This window comes from Procambarus clarkii, chromosome 63, assembly GCF_040958095.1.
Source record: "Procambarus clarkii isolate CNS0578487 chromosome 63, FALCON_Pclarkii_2.0, whole genome shotgun sequence".
NCBI lineage: Eukaryota > Metazoa > Arthropoda > Malacostraca > Decapoda > Cambaridae > Procambarus > Procambarus clarkii.
Window position 1 is genome coordinate 10,536,513 of NC_091212.1, and position 25,000 is coordinate 10,561,512.

Genomic DNA, 25,000 nt, shown 5'->3' on the forward strand with positions numbered 1-25,000 from the left:
TTGGGTCAAATGTGTCATTGACCCAACAGGCAGCATGACAGAGGCAAAACTGGTGACTTTCACCCTGAGACAAGGACACAAAACAACCTTCAAATGCACACAAGGCGAGGTGCAACTCAGAGGACACATCCATCGGTCAACTGAGCCTCGACAGGGTTTTCCATGGCCCGTAGGGATGTCGTTTACAGGAAGCCCAGAAAGACCTGGGTGAGACCCGAAGGTCTCACCCAGAAAATGGCATTTCATTACATTCAACGCTGGTTTTCTGGGGGAAACTCCTTCGGCTCCCCGGAGCTACTTACCCAAAGACAAAACAGGAGAGACTTACCCGGGAGGTGGTCGGCCCTCGCTCCACAACGTGATGTCGAGACAATTGGCTGCAACCGCTGACCCAATGCAACACAGGCCCGACTAGGCCCAGGAACAATGACAAGTAGTGAGTGGCCAAAACCCTGTTCGACCTCCAAAAACCCCATGCCCTAATGTCAGCCCAAGACATGTTACCAAAAACAGCAGCCAGCGCAGCAAACTTACGAAAGTCGTGGGCACGAGGATAGAGCACAGGCTGGTTGGACCGAATAACCCTGCGGACAACCTGGAAGACCCGAACCCTGAAACAGGGAAGAAGGGGAAACCGAGTCAACCAAAAAAGGCTTCCCCGGCCACTGAGGTCATGCTGCTCAGGTAACGGCGGAGAGCCACAACCACATGATGCACCCCTGGCCTGCATCAACAACCCAAGGAAAGCAGCAGTTTCATTCTTCCCCAGAAAAGAAGGAGACGGCTGCAAATCAACAAATCTACCACCAGAACCAAAAGAGCAGAAACCCCTGTGCTGGAGGAGAGCATGAAGGTCCCCGACCCGACCCCCAAAGGCCAATGCCAACAGGAAAGCACCTTGGAAAAATAATTCTAAACCAAGGGGCCACCACAAACCGAGGAGAAGAGAGAAAGGAGAGCACCCGGTCCAAAGACCAGGATTGCTCAGACAACGCATGATCAGGCCAGAGCATTGGCCCATTTACGAGACAGCTTGCGGAACAATGCAGAAGTAACATCAACGCCGAATGCAAGCAGCAGTGGTTCTGCCACCCCCTGCCTCTAAAGAAAAGGCAGGAGCAGCCGAAAAAACAAAACAAAATATTGTAACCAGAAAAGGGGTTTGTTTTGGGGCGCTTTCCTTTCTGGGTGCCTGACCTGGTCGATGGCAAACATAGAATGCTTTCAGCTACATGGTTTTTTTTATAGGCCATTGCTCCTAGTGCCTCTCCAAGGGGGCCAGCTTCTGGCTCATGGACCCTGGTAGGCCTAGAACTCCATGTGCATTGCCAGGGTTTAATGCATTTATATCAGCCCGGTTAGCTCTGGGGAGCCGAAGGAGCTCCCCAGAAATTGCCAGTAGCTTCTCTGTATTTATTGTGCAAACTATGCTTATCGTGTGAGTGCCTAGCAGTCACAAAAGGATTACAGATGTCACAAAAGGTTTTTAATCAGACCCTGGAAAGGGATGATTTGAACAGTGATTATTACAGAGATGTCATTTGTATAGATACAGTTTTTTATGTAACAGATGATTTATATACAGTATATTTGTACAAAATGTTGATGGTATGTGATTTCAGGTAAATTATTTTACAATTCCTGCAGGGATTGTTAAAATCCATCTTTAAATGGGTACATTTTCTCAAAATCTAAAATTAAATGGTATCCAGTTATTCCAAATTAAATGTAGTTGAGGCCGTCTGTTGCAACTAGATATTTGCCTATACCAGGTTGTTGTTTTTTTGGAGGGAGTGGGGGTGGGGAATGCCTTTTTTTTATTAGTGAAGGTAACACACATTTGTGAAAATAATTTTCATACTGAAATCACATAGAAACTTTTAAATTTACATCTATGTGTGTTTAATCTATTTAATGCTTAAATCTCCAGCTTAAATCTGGATTAGCAGGCCACATCCCTGTACCAAATTCAGGTATCTGGAGCAATGACTGACTAGGGGGAAAGAGACCAAAACTAGGCAAGATTTCACCAGTAGATCAGCTGCACTGATGTTGGCTTAACCAGGACTCCACTGTACACAGTTTTAGTGTGTGGATTGCTCCTTTCTTTCATGTTTCCAATAAGAAAGACTGAACAAAAAGTTGTCGTACAGCCTCAGGCATATCATGCAACAGGGCAATATTAAAAACTATCAGATTTATGTGGGCAAATGAGCAAATCAGGTAAATTGAGTAAGAGCTTATTTTGCCCCTTACCATTTTTTGTAGTATCTTTTTTTTCTTTATTGTAGTGTATATGTGAACTAACAAAATACAAACATCACTTAAACTTGAGGAGGTTCAATTGCACGAGAGCAATCAACGTATTCCGTCTGGAAAATTTCAGAACGTAAACGGGGTAAGCGTAACAAGTGGTGGGAGTGTAATAGGCTCATGCAGTACCCTGAGCAGAAGCTGGTGGTGAGATATGTTAAGGAGGGAGGGAGGGAGGGAGGAAGGGAGGTGGTAAACAGTGGAGAAGGTGATGGTAAAGTGTTAGTCAAGGCATGTAATGGTCTGTGGATGGATAACCCCCACACACACCACATCCAAACTGGACGTCAAGCTGTTAATCCCGAGATTCAAATAATTAGGTGTCAAATTGAGTAAACTGTATTATTTTTTCTTAATAAACACCACATTACAGATGCAGTATAGCTATGTGCTGGTAATGATAATATCAGTCTATTTTTGTACTATCAATAGAACTTCAACCGATATTTTGATATTTCTTTTTACACAGCTTCATAGCATCTGACAAGAAATATTTAATATTGGTATCGGAATCTGTCTTTTTATTGCATTGGAGTATTGTATCGGTACGGGTTAACAAGAGAGCATTGTTATCAGTGAAAATAATGATACAGGTACACTTGTACTCTGTTTCCATTATCTTTTCTTTATTTATACAATAACTAGATAGGGGGTATCCAACAGTGTCCAGGTCAACCCTAAAAGGATGTGCCACAGAGGTGTTGGGAGCCCGAGTCAACCCAAGCATGTGTGCAAATATGTATAACCTCTCGGCATGTGTCATGTGTGTGTCAGTTTCTTACATGTGTCAATATGAATTACATGCATTAGTATAAAGTGTGTTGGCATGTATCATGTGTCAATATGAATCATATATTGCTATGTATCACATCAGGAAGTGTAATTTATACACTTCAGTGTGAAGGCTGCCTGCACACATCTGCAACATATGAGTGTTAAGCAAGCGACTGACTGTTCAGGAGGGAAGGGAGTGTGGTGGTAGGAGACCCAGTGTTGATGACATTATAAACACAAATTGGCCTATTATGGCCAAAGTATAATGGACAGAAATTTGTATTAACAGTTTTACAAATATCAGTGCAAAATGTTTTACTATATAAGAAAAATGTATTTTAAATTTCAGTTTTTAACATTTTTTAAAGGTCAAGCTTGTCTCAATTGCCAGGAGGTTCATGGATTTCCCAATGGCACCATGTCGTGCTGTAGTCATTTGATTGTTGCTGATCCCAACTCGGTCATGTTGGGCACGTGCCCCATAGCAATCACAGTGCAAAGTTGGGCGAGACAAGCCCCAAGCATCTGGCTTAAGCAAATTACCTCTTTTACTTCTATCCTCAAGGGTTGGCATATTTAACACTTTCAACCTCTCTCTATATAGCTCTTCTTTTTTTTTTGGTTGTATGCACGTGCACGTTTGAGAAACCAGGGTGTGTGGACTATTTACAGGAAATACTAATAGGAAACAAGACTGGAAGTATTTTGTATGAAATGGATGAATTTGTATGTTATGTTATGTTATATATATATATATATATATATATATATATATATATATATATATGTCGTACCTAGTAGCCAGAACTCGCTTCTCAGCCTACTATGCAAGGCCAAATTTGCCTAATAAGCCAAGTTTTCATGAATTAATTGTTTTTCGACTACCTAACCTACCTAACCTAACCTAACTTTTTTGGTTACCTAACCGAACCTAACCTATAGAGATAGGTTAGGTTAGGTTAGGTAGGGTTGGTTAGGTTCGGTCATATATCTATGTTAATTTTAACTCCAATAAAAAAAAATTGACCTCATACTTAATGAAATGGGTAGCTTTATCATTTCATAAGAAAAAAATTAGAGAAAATATATTAATTCAGGAAAACTTGGCTTACTAGGCAAATCGGGCCTTGCATAGTTGGCTGAGAAGTGCGTTCTGGCTACTAGGTACGACATATATATATATATATATATATATATATATATATATATATATATATATATATATATATATATATATATATATATATATATATATTTATATATATATGTCGTACCTAATAGCCAGAATGCACTTCTCAGCCTACTATGCAAGGCCCGATTTGCCTAATAAGCCAAGTTTTCCTGAATTAATATATTTTCTGTAATTTTTTTCTTGTGAAATGATAAAGCTACCCATTTCATTATGTATGAGGTCAATTTTTTTTTATCGGAGTTAAAATTAACGTAGATATATGACCGAACCTAACCAACCCTACCTAACCTAACCTATCTTTATAGGTTAGGTTAGGTTAGGTAGCCGAAAACGTTAGGTTAGGTTAGGTTAGGTAGGTTAGGTAGTCGAAAAACCATTAATTCATGAAAACTTGGCTTATTAAGCAAATTGGGCCTTGCATAGTAGGCTGAGAAGTGCGTTCTGGCTACTAGGTACGACATATATATATATATATATATATATAGGTAGGTTAGGTAGGGTTGGTTAGGTTCGGTCATATATCTACGTTAATTTTAACTCCAATAAGAAAAATAGACCTCATACATAATGAAATGAGTAGCTTTATCATTTCATAAGAAAATCATTAGAGAAAATATATTAATTCAGGAAAACTTGGCTTATTAGGCAAATCGGGCCTTGCATAGTAGGCCGAGAAGTGCATTCTGGCTACTAGGTACGACATATATACATACATACATACATACATACATACATACATACATACATACATACATACATACATACATACATACATATATATATATATATATATATATATATATATGATAATTCAAGAGAAGAACTGATTACCTGTCTATATGTTGTATTAAGAATGATGTAATGAATGGAAGCGATACCTGTACTTAATATACATGTGACCTTTTTTAATACATTATTCATCTTTATCTCTGAGTTGGTATTCCCCCTTCCCCCTCACTCCATGAAAATATGAAGCAGGAAACTAAAAAGCATGTATGAATGTAATACTCACAGTGGGTCATACAAATAGTCCAGTGGGTGTACATGCTTTATTATAAGTATGACTTGTACATTAATACTTTACCCTTAGGGTGTACAGATTTTATTATATGTACAGTATAACTCTTACAATAATATAATTTCCTTTAGATATTACATACAACCTGATTGAAGGAACAGGGGCCGACCTACAAATACCAAGTAGGTAATAATACTCATGGGAGAGTCCCTAAATCACATCAATCTGAAATAATAATGTTTCAAAATAAAATAAGAAAAAAAGACTGAATTGAACCTCAAAGTAGCACCATGTGACACACACACACACACTGTATAGCACCTTTTTATAGCATCATGGAAGAGAATTATAGCACCATATATTACAAATCTAGCACTATATAAGAGAGACATGATATGTCTGCTTGGATGAACAAAACTTGAGTGCAGAAGACCATGCAGCTTTAGTTATAGACACCCCAGATATAGTGGAAATGTATGGAGGGTTTTCACTGTGAATTTGAAGAATGCATAATTGAATCTAGTGTAAACCAGCTCTTCTCTGTGCTCCTAAAATATTGTGCAAAAGTGTGTAATTACCCAAGTGCAGTTACAGGATGAGAGCTACACTCGTGGTGTCTCATCTTCTCACCACAGTCATATAATGCTTTGAAACTACTGACAGCTTTGGCCTCCACCACCTGCTCACCTACTTTGTTCCAACCGTCTACCACTCTGTTTGTGAAAGTGAATTTTCTTATATTTCTTTGGCAGCTTTGTTTAGTTTAAAATATGACCTTTTGTTCTTGACGTTCCAGGTCTTAGGAATTCTTCTCTATCAATATTATCAATTCCTGTTACCGTTTTGTACGTTAGTTTCTTGAGGTTATCTTGAGATGATTTGGGGGCTTAGCGTCCTCGCGGCCCAGTCCTCGAACAGGCCTCCTTTTCGTTACTCCCCCCCAGGAAGCAGCCCATAGTAGCTGTCTAATGCCCAGATACCTATTTACTGCTAGGTGAACAGTTGCATCCGGGTGAAAGAAACTCTGCCCATTTGTTTCTGCCTCCACCGGGGATCGAACCCGGAACTTCAGGATTACGAATCCAAAGTGCTGTCCACTCAGCTGTCAGGGCCCCCCTCACATCATCGACTGGGTTAGGCAGTTCTTAAGTACAGGTAGTGATTATATCGCCTTTTTTTTTTAATCGTCTAGTTTTGGCATATTTAATGCCTCTAACCTCTCCTAGTAACTCTTGTCCTTCTGTTCTGGGAGCCATTAAGTTGCACGACTTTGCACTTTTTCCAGTTTGTTGATGTGCTTCTTAAGATACGGGAACCGTACAACTACTGCATATTCCAGCTTTGGTCTAACAAAGGTCATGAACAATTTCTTTATTATTTCACCATCCATGTACAGTATTTAAAAAAAAAAAATTAAATTGGAAAGTGAAACGTAGGCTCCTCGCACAATGTTCTTTGTGGTTCTCGAGTGATAGTTTTCTATCTAGAACCATCCCTAGACTTCCTTCTTCATTACAATTCTTTAAAGATTTTTCACATAATTTGTAGGTTGTGTGAGGTCTATGTTCTATTCCACACTCCAGAACATGGCATTTATTCACATTAAATTCCATTTGCCAAGTGGTGCTCCATACATTTACAGTATTTGGTCCAGATCTTCTTGAAGGGCATGAAAATTGTCGAAGTTCCTTATCTTCCATAGTATCTTAGTATCATTTGCAAACATGTTCATATAATTCTGTATTTCATCTGGTAGATCGTTTTGTAGACAATGAACATTACTGGTGCAAGAACTGAACCCTGTGGTACTCCACTCATGACATTTCTCTAGTCCGATACATTGCCTCTGGTTACTGCCCACATTTTTCTGTCAGAAAATTTTTCATCCATGTTAGAAGCCTCTCTGTCACTCCTCCAATATGTTCCAGTTTCCAGAACAACCTCTTATAAGGGAACTCTGTTGAAAGCCTTTTTTTTAAGTCCAGATAGATGCAGTCAACCTATCCATCTCTTTCCTATAAAATCTCTGTGGCTCTATCATAGAAAGTGAGAATTTGTTACATAGGATCTTCCAGATCGAAATCCATACTGTTATTATTTAATTTTTCTCCACGTGTTCTACCCATAAGTTTTAATTATTTTTTTCCAACATTTTGACTATTAATACTTGTCAATGATACAGGTCTATAATTAAAGGGGTTTTCCATGCTGCCACTTTTGTAGATTGGAACTATGTTAGCATTTTTCCCACACATCTGCTAGAACTCCTGTACACAGGGGTACCTGAAAAATCAGTTAAGTGGAATGCTGAGCTCAGGTGCACATTCTCTCAAAACCCATGGTGAAACTCCATCTGGGCCAACTGCTTTGTTCTTACTTAGCTCCTTAAGCAATTTTTCCACATCGTCTATAGACACCTCTATGTGCTCTATGTTGTTCTCTGGAATTTTTAGTGTCTGGTTCTCTGTAGATTTCCCTTTGCACACACACACTTTGGAACTGTTCATTTAATGTTTCACACATTTTCTTTTAATTTCTGTGAATCTGTTTCCCATTTTCAATCTCTGAATATTATCCTTCACCTGCAATTTGCTTTTGATAAATTTATATTATAGGCCTGGTTCTGTTTTACATTTGTCCGCTATCATTTTCTCAAAATTTCTTTGTCCCTCTCCTCACTGCTGTGTAGTTGTTTACTCTTCTTTGTATCGCTGGCATAATTGGGGGTTTGGCCTTTTCCTATACTGATTCCAATTTTGTGTCTTTTGGTCTCTGGCCTTCTCGCAATTTCTGTTGAACCAATTCTCTTTCCTAGTTCTGCATCTCTGTTTTGGTATAATTTTTTTTGTGCCCTTATCATATTTCACAAAACTTGACATACATCTCGTGTACTTCCTTGCCTAACAGCATGTCTTTCCAATCAAATTCCTTAACATGCATTTCATGCAAAATCCTTAACAAGTCATCAGAAAGGATTATAGAACATTTAGGAAGAGTAAATTTTATAGAGGCACAACACAGTTTCAGAGGGAAATCATCCTTAACAAATATGATTGGAATTCTAAAGCAAATTTTCCTTGTTTGCCAAAAACTTGCAAAACACAAGATGGAGAGATAAATGGAGATAACAGGTTTGGCACTGGATTCTGTACAGGATTACCTGATGGTCAGAAAACAAAGGGGTCATAGTCAGAGAATATATCAGGCTGGAAAGAAGTTCTGCAGGAATCTGTCCCAGGACCCATGCTCTTTTCAAGTAAATGACCTCACAGTGGGGATGAGCTTGTACATGCTCAAGTTGGCAGATGACGCAAAGTTAATGAGGAAAGTAAGAACTGAGAGGACTGTAGGGTGCTGTAGGAAGACTCCTGACAAACTTCAGGAGTGAGCAGATTCAGGCTACAAGAATTCAATCCAAATGTGTAAAATGAAGAAAATGGTTAAGGGAGATAGGAGACCTGTATTTAACTACCCCATAAAAGGAAGGTAATTAAAAAGAAACAATAGGAGAAAAAGACCTGGGAGTAGACATCATCCTAACATTAACACTATTCGGGGCCTCGTAGCCTGGTGGATAGCGCGCAGGACTCGTAATTCTGTGGCGCGGGTTCGATTCCCACACGAGGCAGAAACAAATGGGCAAAGTTTCTTTCACCCTAAGTGCCCCTGTTACCTAGCAGTAAATAGGCACCTGGGAGTTAGTCAGCTGTCATGGGCTGCTTCCTGGGGTGTGTGTGTGTGTGTGGTGTGGGGAAAAAAAAAAAAAATAGTAAACAGTTGATTGACAGTTGAGAGGCGGGCCGAAAGAGCAAAGCTCAACCCCCGCAAAAACACAACTAGTAAACACTAGAAGCTCAGGTGAACAGAATAACATCAGCCACTTTTGGGAGTTAGCAAACATAAGGTCATCATTTAGGAATCTAAACAAGGAAGCTTCCAAAGCCATATACACACTGCCTATGCGAGACAACTACTTGAGTATGCAGCAACAGCATGGAATCCTCACCTTGCAAAGTATAAATACAAACATGAGAATGTTCATAGGGTAGCAACTAAGTTAGTACCAGAATTATGAGGCCAAAGCTGTGAGAACAGGTTAAGAGAACTCGCCTCACAACCTTAGAGAGGAAGAAATAAAGGAAATATGATGACCATGTAGAAGAATTTGAGTGGAATACACAAAGTGGGTAAAGAAAATCTATTAAAATTAAAAAGAGGTAAGACAAGGGGGGCCATCAGTGAAAGCTAGACACACAAAACGAGTCGAAATGATGTAAGGAAGTTTTTGCTCCCTGTATGGATGGTGCCCAACCACTTGGGCTGGACGGTAGGGCGACAGTCTCACTTCACGCAGGTCAGCGTTCAATCCCCGACCGTCCAAGTGGCTGGGCACCATTCCTATCTTATCCTGACTACTTCTAAGTGCCATATAATCATAATGGCTTGGTGCTTTTCCCTGATAATTCCCTCCCTCCCTCCCTGTATGGGTGGCCAGCAAGTGAAATGTATTAAAGGAAGAAGTTGTTGAAGCTAATTCCATTAACAACCTTAACATTTTCTTCACATATTTTCTTAATGCTGAGAGGTAATTAGTGAATCAGGTCAAAATGGCTAGGATAAAGGGCATAAAGAGCTAGATCCCACTTCCTTATAATCACTGATGGGTAAGCATGAGGATTGCAGGCAGTCGAGATGCTAACGAGTGCAGGAGCCAGTCACCTGTATTACATTGAGGATAAATGTGAATGAGGACTGTTTGTTTGGTAGAAAAAGATTCAAGTACATACAATTGATTTTGTATAGATTGTCTCACAGCCATGGCTGCCAACAAGGCTAACCCAGTTGATTCACCTGCAAGCACCTGGACAGAAGGTGGTGGAATCCGAGACTGGGAATATTCCAAACTCAAACCTGGTGTGTCTAGCACTGAAAGAATTCTCACGAATGCCACCTAGTAGTATAGCAGATGTACTGATGATAATTACACCACACATGCAGCTAAACCATGTGGAGGAGATATTGATATTTTTGCATGCAATTAATGCTCAAATATCCACACTGGAACTCCAGAAGTTCCTTTGAAATTGCAGGTGGAAACAATATAGCGAAGCAAATCATGTAAACCAGTGCTAAGACAGGGTCTCTCGAGAGAGCCAAGTACTGTACTGTGGTACTTCTGTTTACAAATTTAATCTGTTCCCAGAGACATCCAATAAAATCAGTGGACTTCTAGATGTTACTACTGCTCGGCTTAGACTCGGTTACAAGTATCTCTGGGAATTTTCATTATCTGATGATGTAGACCTGACCAAATGTAAACTGTGTCAACAAAATTATTCGCACACCCTCCGTCACTATGTGATGAAGTGCAAAAAGATACATGAATTCAGAGACAATTCTATAACCAGTGTTCCAAAGATGTGTAAATATTTCATTCAAGATGATCTGCTACCAGAAATTTTAGGCAAATATCCCCAGTTTTCTAACTGTAGGTAGTAACTAAGTGATTGTAACCTATCCACCACTGCCCACTGGATGGGGGGCGGTGTGCAGGACAAACATGTCAATTGTGACACTAGCTCTCCACATATGTCAGTTGCTTAATTTAGAAACTGTGTTTGTGGTCGATCTCGAACCCATTGATGATGTGACGGTGTGTATTGAATTTTGTAACTAGCTCATCAAGATTGTAACTTGCTTAGCTAAATGAATTAATGAATTGTGGGGATCAGTCCCTGAGCCCATTATGTGCCTCTGTAACCCTTTCTACTACCACCCACAAGATGGGTATGGGGTGCATAATAAATGAACTAAACTAAAACCAGAGACGGTTCATAATTCAAAACAAATTTTCCCATAAGAAATAATGTAAATTGAATTAATCTATTCCACACTCCCAAAAATATTAACTTAAAAATACATTTCATACACAATACTATAAATATTTTGTACTACACTATGTACAAGTTATATCTTACCTTTATTGATGACTCTTGTTGGTATATGAAAGACAGTGAGGGGGGGAGATGGAGAGGTGTTTGTGTTTGGAAGGGGAGTCCCCTTCCATTATAACATCAGGCAGTGATGACATTATGGGGTACTCTCTTACATTATGCAGGCATGCCACTAAGGTCTGGTTGTGGCTCCTGCTTGCTTATCTTACTAAGAATCTATCTATAGATACTCGTGTTTCCCTATGTTTTGACACTTGTCTGTAGTGAGACATCACATTGTCTCACTATGAATGATCTCTTGTTTTCCTCTATCGTCATCCTTACATTTGTTTTCTTAGGTTGAACCTTACCACTGACTTTCTTGGGACCCCATGGTGTGATATAAAATAAGTACTTTTATGTTCAGAAACCAAAAAACTGAAAACAATTAAATTCTTTACAAAAGAATTCAAGTGCGATCCTCAATAGGCGAGAGGCACTGGTAAACTGAAACTCACTACGCTCTTGCCACCAGAAACTACGTGCTCGGTCGACCCATAAGTGTATCAATAAACTCGGCAAGCGAGGTAAAGCTTGAAAACTGAGTTAAATTTTTTGGAGAAATTGAGCTCGTAAACAGAAAAATTTGTAAAGTGTGGCATTCGTACACCGAAGTTTGACTGAATCATTTAGCAGGACACCTACACATCTCACTGTCTGATTATTTTTTGTGTATGATGTTTCTTAAAGTAAAGAGAAACCCCAAACCATGCATGTCACGTCATTTTAAATGTATTTAAAATTAAGCAGTAGTAAGTTAATACACATGGTTCTTTCTGTGAACCCTTCTCCCTCATATTAAACTGTCATCCCCATCTGGGAGCATATTTATCCTAGCACTACATCTATACATTTTATGTGAACTGAGTATCGAGCTCCCTGCCTAAACCCAGGTTGAGCAAAATATGACTAATAATCCAGCACAGTTCATTTGAATACCTCTGTTGCAAGTGAGTTATCTTTCAAAGGGAACAGACACTTTGCAAAAAAGGGGTGACACATCTGAGCCTTGCGTTTTTGCTCTAAACACTTTACTCTTTGGATAACCTTAGTGGATGTCAGCCATATTGCAATTGGTGACAATGTAAGCCTAGGTCATCTGGAAAAAGTGAAATTTGGACAAGTGACATTCAGGTAGAATGTGGGGAGGCTGGGCTGGAGGGCCTTATTGTGGTGGTGCTGCTGCCACCTGGTGGAGGTCAGGGGTAGTGACCTAGTGAGCTATTCAGTAGTTTGCACAAGGAAAAGTTTTTGAGTTTACGTGATGACCATTACCGTTTTCATTCTGAATAGGATTTGGTATTTTCCAGTGTCTCCCTAGCATCAGTATGATCCGATTAGGACAAATTAATAATTTCATGCTGTACCAGAGTGGAAATGTTGACCTATCCTGATCATAGGAGAACCTAAACATGGGTCAGTAGGAGCTTGCCTTGGAAAGCAAGCGAGTGTGCCGTTTAGAAAAGTGCTTTTCACATGAACTAAAGTTTTTTAAGGCTGCTTTTGCTGTCCTAAAATTGGACTATAATGTCAAGGTCTCTTTCTTTTTCCACAGATAGTAAGGCAATGCAGTACTTTCAATATATTATTGTGATGTGAATGTGTACAGTATATTTTAGAAAAAGAATTGTGTATTTGCTATGTAAACCCTTTAAGGATGTTTTTTCAATTAATTCACCTACTCCCCCCCCTCCTCCCCTTCAGTACCAAAATTTTCAAGTACAGTATATTAAGAAAGCATATACAGTAATCGTCTGAAAGAAATGGAGACAACATAATACTCATATATACACTAGAAAGCATTTTATAATAACAAACATTATATTTCGTAATGGCGATTTGCCACCTGGTGCCTACTAGATAATTCTCATAATATTTCTCAATCTTAATTTCTAGTAATTTTTTTACTAAATTGTTTTAATACTCACAATTGAAATAACTGATAAAGTCTATGTATCTTTTAACCATTAAACAGCTTGGCTAATAAACTATCCTACGTTGTGAAGGCATAACGAAACGTTGTTGGCGATGAGTCACAATAACGTGGCTGAAGTATGTTGACCAGACCACACACTAGAAGTTGAAGAGATGACGACGTTTTGGTCCGTCCTGGACCATTCTCAAGTCAATTGTTAATGTCGATACAATCTACTTGAGAATGGTCCAGGATGGACCGAAACGTCGTCGTCCCTTCACCTTCTAGTGTGTGGTCTGGTCAACAAAACGTTCACAAAACTAATGCATTCGAGGACAGGAAGCAATCACAGATAAGTGATTGGAGCCGTTTAAGGGTTAAGGCTATATTAAAAAAATTTACATTCAACGATTGCGTTGATGTAAAAAATGTGCACATGCCAGGAAGATTTGAGATACTGAATTATTCCATTTTTCTCCTTATTTTGACTGTCTATCTGGTCTTCGTAAATGTCTGGGATGTTAGCCAGGACATTATATATATATATTTTAGGTGGGAAATCTCATCTTTATTCCACATGTAAATACAGTAGATAATAATGAAACAATATTGCTACAATTTGGCAACACCTCGTACCCAAAGTATGTACCGATTAATAAATACACAACAAACACTTAATTTTGTGTTCAAGTTGTATTAAATTACTGTACTCTATTCCAAAACACCTTTTAACAAATACTTATTACTATATTATTAATAACTTTCAAAGAATGTATATTGTATAAATAAATATTGCGAGGTATATACACAATGTAAAAATTTGTGATTCTTGGACTCGACAACCTACGGGTGTGTTGTCAGAAAGACTTTACCATGCAATGGTTCGATATTCTGCTTTGTGGGGATATATGGGTATTTTTTTTCCAATAGTACAATATGGATAATACCCTTTTAAGAATTTTCTGGGCAAGATATATGGTCTGAACTGGAAACACACAAAGGCAGGAAGATACCAGTTATACTGGTATTCCATTGACTATCATTACAATACATATGTTTCAGGCTATTATGTCAAACATTTGAGCGCAGATAAATAGCATTTTTCAGCCTTTAGAAAATCTATATATATATATATACTGTGCTGCAGTTTGTGTAGATCATTTGTATGCAACTAATGTCCTTTTTACTGACACCTTTTCATAAAATGTACTGGCTTCCACAAATTTAACCCTCAAAGTGCAGCTATTATCAAAATTGTCATCCTGATTGGAAAAAACAAAATTAGTACAGTATTATTTTACTTTTTTCTCATGAAATAATAAACCTGTACTCAAAATTAGGGAACAAAATACCTTTATACCTCATTTTGGCCTAAGCAATGGTCAATGTTCTTTCTGGCATTGTCAGCATCACATTGTAATGGGAGCCAGGACCCAAAAATGATAAAAGATTTTTTGTTTTTCATATGAAATGTATTTAAAAGTACAGTAATTATAAAATAAATATATATACAGTGACGATAGCCCAACCCACACATGAAAAGAAAGGAAAGTGACAACGTTTCGGTTTGTCCTGGACGGACTGAAACACACACACACACACACACACACACACACACACACACACACACACACACACACACACACACACACACACACACACACACACACACACACACACACACAACCTTTCATTTCATGTATGTGGGTTGGGTTATTTATCTTCAGTCAAGTTAGTGCGACTTATTTTCTACATACAGTGAAGCTCTCTCTGTTGGACCAAGTAAGAGCTATCATCATAAGGTGATGGGAGACTAGGAGCTGAAGAACATTTGACTTCAAATTATTTTGTGGCCTCCCATGACTGCTGGGAGACACCGTCGAGCTATTGGAACATGTGGGCAACAGAGGTATTCAAACAATGACACAAAAATGTACCGATAAGTAGTCATGTAATGATGACCAAATTCCACTAGACAATCAACACATGACGATGACTGCACTTTGGGTGTTAATGATGTAGTCAGAAATATTAAAAGGAAACATTATATGCATATGAAAACAGAAGATAACTCAATGCTTCAGAAAATTCTTTATGTATAATCATTTGTAAAAAGTAAAATTTTGGCACATGGTTAAATAAGAATGTCTTGAGTGTTACAAATGAGTGATTAGTTATAGCATAAATGCAATGCAACAAAATAAAAGTGTCTGCATCCAAGTGTTTATAATAAAATCAGGATGATGGTATATAAATTATTAGAAATGAAAACCTACATGAAAATTTATATTAATGCATATGAACTTATTTGTTAATGTAATAAAAATCATCTATAAGCTCTAACCTGTGCAAGTTCGTCCATTGGTGCCAGTGAACCCAGCATTGCAGTGGCAAGCGAAAGTTGTCTGGAGGTTGATGCACGTAGCATTTGGATGGCAGTTGTGACCTTGAGCACAATAATCTACACCGGGACAGAACTTGCAGCACTGCCCTGGAACCGAGAACTGCCGCTCTTCAGGACAGGGAAGGGGTGGGCACGTCTCTTCTGGGTCAACCCGTCGACATTGCATCTTGCCGTCTCTGCATTCACAGTCGACACACTGCCGTGGTGATACGGTCTCCCCGTGGTCATATACTACACCTTTCAGTGAACATTGTTCTGAAGCAATAAAATGCTTGTTTAGTACACAAAACATTATTATTTGTATGGTTTTAATGCAGATATAAATAGCAGAGAGAATTTATTATACTAATTATTGCAACTCACTTACTTAGGCATACGGGGCAACACTCTCCTTCAGTGTACACAGGGTTCTTGCATGTCCTGGCTGGGCACGGCACTGGTCGGCAAGTTACCTCGCCATGCTGTATGGGTTAGTTGCACAAGCACAAAGGAAGCAATTTTAGATTGTTTAGTTTGAGACAGGGAGTTTTGTTTTTTATTAGGAAAATGTAGAATGTTAAAAAGTTAAAAATAAAATGAAATACATTGTATATTTAAATGTTTTCAAGTGCTCAGAGTGATACAAGTATAACTGCAGGCCAGACAAAATTTAAATAAAGATGAATGAAGAGATATAATAAATGGACAATATGATGAGGATTAGATATACAATGTATGAGTTATGCTGAAGAATGAATGTTCAAGTGTTTAAAAGAAGAATAAAGAAGTAATGGGAAATTAAGTAGAATTAGTGCTCATGTCCCAATGGCTTTCATGTTGTATACTGTATGTAAACATGAAAGACAGTCAACTTAACTTGGAGGTGGTGGGCTGGCATGAGGGATGACAATGGTTAACAAATTTATATTATATCCAGAATATTATATTAGACCCAGAAGTCAACAACAGGATTGCCTAGGCAGGCAGATGGCTGCCTTTGGAAGACTCCATGAGAATATCTGGAGTGGAGGGGGCCTCACCCTTACCTCCAAATGAAACGTTTACCGTGCAGTGGCACTCACCACCCTCCTCTATGCTAGAGTGACCTGCACTAGAAACAAATACTTATTTGATATTCCAAGAGTGTGACTTAACCAAACTAAAAATGCTCTGCAAATCAAGAGACCCAGAATGTGGAATGGCCTTCACAATCATGTCAAAGGCTGTATTTTTTGAGAGAGGTTACCTTACCTCAAGGTAACCTCAAGGTAAGGTAACCTCTCTCAACCAGTTTAAGAGAAAACTAAGTACAGTGCAGTACTACCTAATAAACTACATGTAACCTATCTTACCTCCTAAATGTCAACCTATGTCTTGCTATTTCAAACAATATTGATTATTAACCAACTTGTTTAACTGCTGATATCTGCCATGTGTAAACTTGAAAGATAATTTTAATCTGTTTATTTAGTTAAAATTCCTTCTGCTGTTCTGTTGCATTTTCTGCTGTTCCATCCATGTAATTATCATCACTCTCTTTTCCTTTTTTTCCAAATCAATTTATGCTTTTGATCTCAATTATTATTAAGTCTTATAGGCTAAGTTTTTTCCCCACACCTTGCCCGAAATGCTGTGTTTATTAGTGGCTTCAGGCATTGTATGTATTAGCTCTATCTACAAATCCAACATTATGTTTGTAACTCATTTTCAATGTATGCACCTTTACCTGAATAAACATCTTATCTTATCTAAGTTAGAAAAGTTTACATACGCTGCTGTGTACAATACAAGGTAAGGGTAAAAATAAGACTTGTGGAGAAAGATGATAGTGAAATATTAAACAATACAGATACAGTACACTGAATGAATAGATAAATGATAGTGAAAAAAGAATGAAAAGCTAGTAAAGGCTGATAAAACCAACTTGGAAATGTCAAGATGCAAATGAAAAATTATTGGCAAGATAAAACAATGGAAGAATGTGCACTCTCAAGGTGAGATTCTTTACCACCAGGGGAATGTACAACAAATGAAAGAATAAGGACACAAAGATAAAGAATTAAGATAAATTCCACACACATACAATAGTAAATTCTTTTGCAACTTTAAATAAAAATGGTGTCATGTGCAGAAGAGAGACCAGAGAATAACAGACGAGAAGACCCATTTAATGACATTCAAATTCAATTTTGTATTTATTTATTTATTTATATACAAGAAGGTACAATGACCTATTATTCAGGTAAAAGTACATACATAGAAGGTGAGTTACAAACATAATGTTGGATTTATAGATAGAGCTAGTACATACAATACCTAAAGCCACTAATACGCACAGCATTTCGGGCAAATATATATATATGGAATGACATCCTACTAGATCAAGTAGGGAAATTTTGAGGGGAGGGGAGGGGGGTGTATTGAGGTGCATACTCAAGGGCATCAAGTGGTACACAGATACTGGAAGGATGTGGTAGATGACAGATTCTAAAGTGTGGAGTAAAGCTTATCTTGTGAAGTGTGGAGTAAAGCTTATGTTGTGGAGTAAAGCATATGTCCTCAAGTGTGGAGTACACCATATATTCTGAAAGATATAATATAGTTCAGTAGTGTAATACACAAATACTGATGGGAACAGTGTAATACACAAATACTGAACACTATTGAGTGCTACACAAAAGCTTTGAAGCTGTATGTGTGTGTGTGCGCGCGCGTGTGTGTGTGTGTGTGTGTGTGAAAGCATGGAAGGATAGGAGACTATTGTGCCTAAGGACTGGGGTGGTGCAGCAACTGTACCTGGGTAAAGAGATAACGTGTAATGAATGACTGTAATAACCAATCGTTACTAGTCAATTTGTTTATAGTGTCAGAAAGATGTTGTTGTAGTGCAGAATGATGACGGTAAACACAAGGAAAATCCAGATTAGTACAGACAAGGAAATTAAAATCTATGGAAAAGCCCACTTGGACGAGTCAAATCAGACCTGAAAGAATATTTGAAATGGAGTTATGTGGAGTAATAATCTGTGAAAGAAAACACAAAAAAGGTCACTATTAACCAAGAGATGCTGTATCAATGTTCCTACAATATCAATAATGCCAGTAATATGGAGTGAAGCATCTCAGAAATTCAAATGTATAGCTATTCTTCAACTAAATAAGGACTTCCATCATTCACGAACTTGATGCTGACATAAGTCAGGTAGCATCCACTCTGTCTTCAGTCTATTAAGTATTTGAATTACCACTTTGTGCTGCCTGCACATTGCTTTCCATGCCTTCTTTATCAACCCATGTACAGCAATTGTTACTCATTGGACTGATTGTACTGCATGCAGCCAAATGGGACAGGGCATACAACACTTCCTCTTAAGTACATTAGGCACAAACAACACGCCTCCCTATTAATGGGTTCAAGTACAAACCACACACACTTCATTAATGGACATGGCACAAATGACACTTACCCATTAATGGGGAAGTCATATATGGAATTACTACACTGTGCATAGTACAGTGTACTATGCACAGTACTATGTATGCACTATGCACTGCAAAGTACAGTGACTACACTGTACACACTTGGAAAGGATACAAGGACAAGGATCTGGAATATGAAGGTTGAGTGAAAGAACAGTGCCCAACCAATTGTACCGTCAGGAATCAAACATCGACCCCTACAAGAAACAAGACCGTCCGTCGTTCTACTGACCAGGCCAAGTGAATGGACATATTGGTTCTATGTATCATGCTGATAAAAACGAATGAAGGAACACACAAGAATACCACTTACCACACAAGAACAAATCTCACAGCCACTCTTCCATGTAGCACCATCCTGTCTGACTGTACCATTAACTCGACATGATCTTTGACAATCGCATTCCTCCACAGCAGCTAACCGGGCCTCTGATGCCGTCAGCTGGTAAAAGTTCAATATGAATCACAGGCATTATTAATGGAAGAAAATCAGGAGCTGCTGACAAAGCTGCTGACAAATTGTTGACAGAAACCAATTGGTGGCAAATCTTTATTTCAAACATCTCACTTAATGAGATGTTATTCATCTCATCATACAGACTTGAAAGTTATTCACCAAGCAATTTGTCATTTGTAAATTTAATCTAAAATAATGAATTAGGCAGAGAAAATTAGTAGTAGTAAGCACATTATTGAAATGAAATTTTACCTATAGATTCTTTATAAAAACTAGACGATTCACAGGTTAACTGCCTATAAAAGAACAATGTGAAGTAAAGGTGGGGTGAAGTCAAGCCTGGCCTCACCCCTACCTTCACCTCACATGTTCATTTGATAAGCAGCAAGTCTTGTGTATGTGTTAGATTTGACAAAGCACTTAGTTATTTTGTCCTCTTGTCAATAAAGTTTCCTCTCTATTTGACATTTTTCTGCATCAATCTTAGCACATGGTACCCTACACAATCAACTCTTCATATAATTACATGTAAAATGAGTCAAGAATTTTACCCGAGTTGCCAGTTGAGTGACAAGGTGTTGTAGTTGGTCGACTTGATCAGATAATGTCTGAAACTGTCCACAGGTTGGACATTCAGCATCTGCTTGAGGACACTGCAACAAGTAGCCCCCTGCCCCAGACACTAAACGCACATCCTGTAGGGCTCCCTGTAACAACCATACCAAAATAATGATAGATTCTTAACAAAACTCAAGATTGAAATATGCTACAAGTATGTTTTTCAAGTTTTCTGGTTAACAGAGGGGTAGCTTACCTTAAACAGAAAATGTTTGGCATTACGTTGGCCCAAATAGAGAGCCAAGGGAGCATCATGAAAGGTGGGATCTTGAGTAAGTGTGGGATCTGCAGGGTCAATGGGTGGAGCCAAAGAGGCTAGGGCTGTCAAATTGGTCATGGGAGGTGGAGCTAGGCGTCGATAAACACGAGAACAATCTACCCATACTTCAACCTGAGTACCACTCACCACCACTGATACCTAGTAAAATGAAGAAAGGTGTTAGAGAGTTCTTATAAAATAGTATTGGTTAACATAATAAAATTTAATATAAGAATATTACTTATGTATTAGGTCAAATTACTGTACGCTGTACTACCTATTGATTACCTGTTGATTCCGAGGATCAACATCCCTGCAACCCGGTCTCTGACCTCTGGTTAATCAGACCAGACTGATTGATGCAGCAACTCGCAGCCTAACCTATGTTACAGCCTGGTTGATCAGGTATCCTTTGAAGATGCTTGTCTAGTTCTCTTTTGAACACTGAGAGGTCGGTCAGTTATGCTCCGTATGTGTAAAGAAAGTGTGTTGAAAAGTCTTGGGCTTTGATACTGATCGAGTTCCTTTTCAATGTGACTATTGAACCTCTGCTTTTCAGTGGGGCTATTTTGCACATCCTGCCATGATTTCTAGTATCATGTGGTATTTCTGTGTGTAGCTTTAGAACCAGTCATCCTAATATTTTCCCCCAAGTGGAAATTATTATAAATCTCTCTCACCTGTGCTATAGGGAATACAGATTTAAAATTTGTAGGTGGTCATAATTTAAATGTTTTACCGAATGGATTCTAGCTGTAAAAGATCAATTTCTAGGTCAGCAATTTCTCCAGCTTTGAATGGAGCTGTTAGTGTGTGTAACAATATACCACTTTAGAGAGAGCTAATGTCTTAAAGTATCATTGGTATAGCATCTCCTGTTTCTAAGGTTCTTGTTATCCAACCTGTCATTTTTCTTTCAGTTATGACAGCAACTTTGTTGTGTTCTTTAAACATAAGGTCTTCTGACATGATTACTCCCAAATCTTTTACATTGTTTTTTCTTTCAATAGTGTAGTTTGACTGTTTTATACAAGGTTTCTGCTTTGATGTTTTCATTTTTCCCACAGTGCAGAAACTGGAACTTGAAGCTCATTAAACATCATGTTATTTTCTGTGACCCATTGAAAGACTTATAATGTATTTTTATGTGTACGATTTGGTTGATGAGACACAGTACAGTATAGTGGTTTCATATACTGGGGCCCAGAATGTGGAATGACCTTCCCAACCATGTTAAAGACTGTACCTCTCTCAACCAGTTTAAGTTAAAAGCGAAGCTATACCTAATAAATTCCCTGTAACCTACCTTACCCTTCTATTGTCAACCAATGTCTGTTTTTTTCTTTAAAGAGCGCTGTTTGTCGACATAATTGTATTTGTGCTGCTTTTTCATCTATGTTTTCATTCTACTCATTATGCTCAATTAGTATTAAGCTTGTCATTTAAGTTTATCATGCCCGAAACGCTTTGCGTAATAGTGGCTTTAGGCATTGTATGTACTAGCTCTACCTATAAGTCAACCAATCCTTGTAAAAATTTATTGTATGTATGTACCTTACCTAAATAAAATTGTATTGTATTGTATTGTACTGTATTTATTTATGTAGTAGTCTTGGTTACAGCAGTCGTTTTACCTGAATTTACCTGGCGGCCATTAATACTAATGGCCTCAACAAGAACAGGGAGCCGGCGGCTTGTCAAAGGCCCCCCAATTTACCTTACCAATTTAACAGTGGGTTTCTAACCATGAGAGTGAAAATGCATCTCCTGTTCTCAGTCCTACATTGTGGCTTGTTGAGCTTGAAACCGTTGTTACTCGTTTGTGTTATATCTGACCTTTTGAAGAAATTATCCAGATCAACATCCTTCAAATTGTTCAGTATTTTAAGTTTCAATGAGATCCGCCCTGTCATGCCTGATTTGCAGCGTTGTTAGTCTTGTGGCCCTCAACCGCTCCTGATACGAGAGATGACCTGGCTCTGGAATGGTTTGATATCATTCCAGGTATCGAGATGGACAGGTTTGTTGACAATGTAGTGAAGTGTTGTAGTAGTTGAGACGAAGCCTGGAGCAGGGCAGAGAGCTGAGTGAGGCCAGGGGTAGAGAGCTGGGCAAGAGCGTAGCGATCTGAATGCAGGCGGACTCAAGGAGCTCGAGTACGGGACGAGAGAGTGGAAGCTTGATGCGGCCAGAGTCTGGCTGTCTGTTCTGTGTTGAGGCTGAAGAGTCTTGTGAGGGTAGGAACTGGACACGTCGAGTGTTACATTGTTGTTGGTGAATGTTGAAGATGTGTAGTATCTCTTGAGCATCTGTACTGAACCACTCTTGGAGTTTAGACTGATGATGATTCGCTGTCGACTGGTTATATTACCAGCCTTCACCTCACCTCACCTGACCTTCCTCTAGCAGGTTGTGAAGAAGTATTAACTGTAATTAGTTGTACACTTAGAAAATGTGACAACTTAGAGATGGGTTTGTTAATCCTACGTAACCTATCTCAATCTGCACACGAGATAATGAGAGTATGGAGCATGTATATTATACTTGTTACAGGCTAACACCAAGTTGGAGGTTTGCCGTGTCCTCTACATTGTCTATCCTCACGAAAATTCTAGTGTCATCTGCAAAGGATGATTTACCTGAGGGCCACTAACACTAATGGCCTCGAAGAGGACAGCAAGCCAGCAGCTAGTTGAACGTCCCCTTCCCTATTTGCATGATCTTTTCCAGGTATATTTTAAAATTCAACACAGTTTTGACAATTATGGTTTTGGCGGATAGGTGGTTCCATGGGTTAATAACCCTGTGGGTGAAAAAGCATCTCCTGTTCTTAGTCATATATTGTGGCTTGTTAAGCTTGAAACTGTTGTTCCTTGTTTGTGTTACATCTGACGTTTTGAAGAAAATGTCTGGATCAACCTCCTCCAAATTGTTCAGTATTTTAAAAGTTTCAATACAGTAATCCAAATGTTAATCCAAAAGCACCAGAGATTTGTACAGTTGAATCATTACCTTCTTTTCCTTAAAGTCAAAAGTACACTTGACTATTTCAATGGTTTGGTTAGTTTTTCTGACTGCTGCTCCCAACTGTTGTGCAACTTTCAGTGAGTGGTGGATTTTGACCCCCAAGGTCCTTTTCTTCATCAATCTGCTGTAATGTAATGCTATTAATTTGGTAGTCGTGGCGTGGGTTGTTATGCCCCACATCAACAAGAAAATCAGTGCAAGCCGTGAGGAGGATTCGAACACATACATTATACTCCCAAGCACATACCCTAGACCACTACACCACGATATGCTCAAAAGAAATGCAAACTGGGATTCAAATGAATCCTCTAAAGGTCCTGAAGATTCAGGAACCCAGGAATTTTGTCCTAATGGATTATGATGTAGATTCAAATTATAATTATTTTAAAACTATTGTTGGTACAGCACAGGGACATAGTATACCATATAAATTTAATAGACTGATTAACAGTGAACCTAAATGGATACCCACAGAACTAAAGAATCTTATAGGAAAAAGTGGCTATATACAAATAAAGAATGGTGAAGTCTGTCTAGAAAAACAATTTACCAGACTAACAAAAAGGGTTAGAAAATAGATAAGCAAAGTTAAAATATATTGTGAAGATACCGAGTTATAACCCAAAAAATTAGTTCAGACACAAAATTAATATAATTAATGTTTTTTTTTTGGTTTACCTATCATATCACATTAATGAAGAAATAACTAGTTACTGAAACAAGAAAAACTTATGATTGACATTTATAAACTGGTCTGTGAACACGTTCAATATATTATGCAGTATACACTGAACAAGAAAATGCAAACCACCTTGTGCCAGCGTTGATCTGCGATGCGGTAAGGGAAGGTCTCGACATGAACAGCACCATTGTGTATGTAGTGTAGACGAAGCTCATCTTTCCTGCCGGAGGACTGCAGCTCCAGGTACCGCTGGTTGCCCCGCGAGAAGGCCAGGATGGTGCCAGCATTCCGGTCCTCCTGCTGCAGCGTCGCCATCACTGTGAATTCTCGCGAACTACTCAGTAACGCTGCGGCTGCTGCCTGCACAGCCTCCGGCACCCTCACCTCCCTAGTTTCCCCTAAAATAACATGAAAAAAGGTTTGTATTCGGTGCGGAAATGTTAATGTCTACACTTGCAAGACAAGCGTGATGGCTCGTCCCCTTTATGGACCACCTCAATTTCATTATTTCCACGAAGGAGTTAAGATATCTTGTGGCAATTCTGTGGAGAAGTATAGGAGGAGAGACCTACCTTGGAGGAAGATGGCCGGGGCGATGGGTCTGGGTCCAGGGATGACGGTGAGCCCTTGGAAGCTGGTGTTCCATAGCTGGAGCGACTCTATCAAGTCCACCTGCCGCCCCCCGCCGCCACTCTCCGCCGACCCTGCAATCATAATAATAAATAATAATAATACTTTTTATTTACAAGAAAGTACAATGGGTTGGTGAAGGAAGAAAGAACACTATCAGGAGAAAGCACCAAGCCATTACGACTATGGCTTGGAAGGGATCATGATAAGGATTTGGGATGGGACGGGGAAAAGGAATGGTGCCCAACCACTTGGACGG

General features: G+C 38.8%; 1 protein-coding gene across 6 annotated transcripts in view; it reads right to left on the reverse strand.

The window, feature by feature from the left end:
- Positions 1-25,000, reverse strand: part of LOC123769670 (protein kinase C-binding protein NELL2a) — a 288,242-nt gene that overhangs the window by 22,007 nt on the left and 241,235 nt on the right. For 5 of the 6 annotated variants that reach the window (XR_011223568.1, XM_069308717.1, XM_069308720.1 and 2 more), the window contains exons 2-8: positions 24,684-24,815; positions 24,241-24,509; positions 20,340-20,561; positions 20,077-20,232; positions 19,382-19,510; positions 15,977-16,070; positions 15,550-15,864 (exon numbers count right to left, since the gene is read on the reverse strand). Coding sequence is in view for 5 of the 6 variants with exons in the window: in XM_069308717.1 (XP_069164818.1) it covers positions 15,550-15,864; positions 15,977-16,070; positions 19,382-19,510; positions 20,077-20,232; positions 20,340-20,561; positions 24,241-24,509; positions 24,684-24,815 (1,317 nt within the window). In the remaining variant the exon portion in view is untranslated. Of the gene's footprint in view, positions 1-15,549; positions 15,865-15,976; positions 16,071-19,381; positions 19,511-20,076; positions 20,233-20,339; positions 20,562-22,238; positions 22,916-24,240; positions 24,510-24,683; positions 24,816-25,000 lie in introns of those variants that run through there. The other variant, XM_069308721.1, reaches the window with a different exon arrangement.